The sequence below is a fragment of the Caretta caretta genome, chromosome 1 (assembly GCF_965140235.1).
Source record: "Caretta caretta isolate rCarCar2 chromosome 1, rCarCar1.hap1, whole genome shotgun sequence".
Lineage (NCBI taxonomy): Eukaryota > Metazoa > Chordata > Testudines > Cheloniidae > Caretta > Caretta caretta.
This window is the reverse complement of record NC_134206.1, coordinates 166,272,657-166,275,413: the sequence shown is the minus strand read 5'-3', so window position 1 is coordinate 166,275,413 and position 2,757 is coordinate 166,272,657. Positions and strand designations below refer to the sequence as shown.

The 2,757-nt window shown below is 53.8% G+C and overlaps 1 protein-coding gene across 1 annotated transcript; it reads left to right on the top strand.

Annotated features, from left to right (window-relative positions):
- The first annotated feature begins 226 nt into the window (after positions 1 to 226).
- On the top strand, positions 227 to 1,145 carry OLIG1 (oligodendrocyte transcription factor 1). The gene has a single exon (XM_048868028.2). The coding sequence runs from the start codon at positions 432 to 434 to the stop codon at positions 1,113 to 1,115; it is 684 nt and encodes a 227-aa protein (XP_048723985.1). The 5' UTR covers positions 227 to 431; the 3' UTR covers positions 1,116 to 1,145.
- Positions 1,146 to 2,757: the final 1,612 nt, after the last annotated feature.

Below are 2,757 nucleotides of genomic sequence, written 5' to 3'. Positions count from 1 at the left end.
AGAGGAGCCCGTGGGAGGGAAATGGGCTCCGGGATGGCAGCGCTCCTGGGCCGCAGAACTGCCGAGCAAACCTTGGCCAACAAGAAGAAGTTTATTGTAAGTGCAACTCTTCCTCCCCGCAGCAGGCGGCAACCAATGAGAGCCCGTCTCTGCCCAGCTTTGCGCTCCCATTGGCTGCCCACTGCCATCCCTTTGCCCAAAGTGGGAGAAATGGATTTAAAGGGCCCCGGCTAGATCATTCCCTTCCCCAGACCTGAGCGACAAGCTCCTGGCGGCAAATGGTTCCTACCCACCGTGGCCACCTTCGGCAACGTGAGTCTAGTGCGAAGGCCAGCCCTGTGTTCGTGTGTACGCTGCAGCTGCCCGTCAGGCCCCCCCCCCAGCCCTCGCTATGAAGGTGTGCCGCCTCGTCTGAACGCAGCAGGAGGACCATGTTGAGGCAACAACGCCCAGGTGAGGTGCAGCTGGGGACAGCCCTGTATGAGCTGGTTGGCTACAGGCAGCCCTCCTCCACCTTGCTCCCTAAGCAAGTGCATGACAAGCCGGAGCCTGCTCCTGAGCAGCAGCAGGGGCTGGGCAGTGCCAGAGGCGGCGGCGGCAAGACAGAGCAGAAAAAGGAGCAGCAGCAGCTGAGGCGGAAGATCAACAGCCGGGAGAGGAAGAGGATGCAGGACCTGAACCTGGCCATGGACGCGCTGCGGGAGGTGATCATGCCCTACTCGGCAGCCCACTGCCAGAGCTCCCCAGGCAGGAAGCTCTCCAAGATCGCCACGCTGCTCCTGGCCAGGAACTACATCCTCTTGCTGGGCAGCTCGCTGCAGGAGCTCAGGCGGATCATTGGGGAGATGAGCGGCTCCGGGCCCAGGCTGCTGCTGGCCGGGCTGCCCCTCTTCGCTGCGCCGGGCTCTGTGCTGCTCACCCCGGGGAACTTGAACCACCCGGACAGCCTGCGGTCCGCCAGCAAATACCTCTCGCTGTCCCTGGAGGAGCAGCAGTGCAGCCAGCTGCATTTGGCCGGAGGCGCCAGCCTGTGCACCTGCGCCATCTGCAAGTTCCCGCACTTCATCCCCTCCAGCCTCAGCCTAGCCGCCGTGCAGAGCCAGTTCTCCAAGTGATCGCAGGCGCGGGGCGGCGGGAGGAGGGGGCGCGGGGTGGGGTGCCAGGCCGGGGACTGCAAGCTTCGGGCTCCGGAGCGCTGGGGGGGGGGGGGGGTGTCGGTGCGCTCCGGGCAGCTGCGAGGAAGGCGGGCCCGGGCTCTTGGCTGCCCCTGGGGGAAGGGCCGCTGGGCGACGCTCTGCGGCGCGCCTGAAGGCGCGTGTTTGCAAGGGCCTGTTTTCAAAGCGGAACCCAGGCGGCAGAGCGAGCTCCCAGAGCCCCTCGGCGGAGAGAACCCGCGCTGGGCTCCGCTCAGCCGCCCTGGCTGAGTCACGCCCCTGAGCCGCGGGAGGCTCGCTTGGGGTGTGCCAGCCCTGGCCTCGCCGCCGCTATATCGGCGATGCCCCTGCAGGCGTCCCACAGGTGACAGGGGAGGAGAGGCCAGAATCCTTTGGCCACCCGAGTCGAAGATATGGAAAACAATGCCGAAAAGATCCGTTTAACGGAGCATCTTCCACAACGTTTTATTTAGCTAGGAGAGTATCTAATCACTGTAGCTGGAACTGCACCCTGGCTTACTGAGCTAGCATTCAGGGTAATAAAGTAACCGGTCTTAAACAATATGTAGAATTAAAGGTATGTACTAGGCAGTGGTTTAAAGGAGACAGTACTTCTTCTGTGTAGTCATTTTCTCTTTCAGTAACCTAAGCAGAATCCAACTTGTCACCTACTCGCGATCATTTCGAATCCTAGAAATGTAGGACTGGAAGGGACCTCCATCTTTAGGAATCTGAATTTTTAGAACTGAAACAGGGTGGGTTTTTTTAAGTCTTGTGCGGGGGAGCAGCTTATTGTATTTCTAGATTGGTTTAACCACCAACATTTGAGTGTTGCTTGCAAACATAATGCCACCTTGAACACAAATAAGTACCACAATTTACTAAAAAGGAGAGAATGCGTTCCTGACGATATGCATTACCCAGAGAAGATAATCCATTAACTCGATCTAATAGAGGAAAATAAGGTAGGACCACTATCTGAGGAAAGCAAAAGTTGCTCCCCCGCCCCATACTGTGTTAATCCACATGATGCTTTCAGAGGCAGCCTTATTACTGCAGATTTCTAAGAATAGACAAGGTCAATTCTGAAACACTTTTTTAAACAAAGGTTTTTGAAAGGTAAAGAAAGCAGAGTGTTTCTTCAGAGCCAGCCTGTACATTAGTTAAAAGACACTGCAAAGAACAGGAATCCTCACTAGTATACTAATACAAGTGAAATGTACATTTAAAAGCAATGTTTATGATGGGGTTTTTTCATGCACTTATTTCTGGGAATGGGTTTTCCTTGTTTTGTTGCTGTGTAGTTTATTTTAATGGCATATTTTAACTGTAGTGTTTTATCACTGTGTCACCCTTTTACTTGGAAATGTACAGTCAAAATAAAAATCACAATTTCCCTGTATCCTGTCAGCGGTCTTGTTAATGACTGAACAAGATGGTCTTGGCCAGTTGACAATATTTACCTGGTTTCAGTTATTAATGATAAAATTTTACTTGATGTTCGGGGCATAAAATAACTAAGTAATGACCTGAAAAAAATGAGTAAGAATTTGTTCCTGCAAACAAAGATAGATCTGGATTCCCACTCATCTAAAGAAAATCC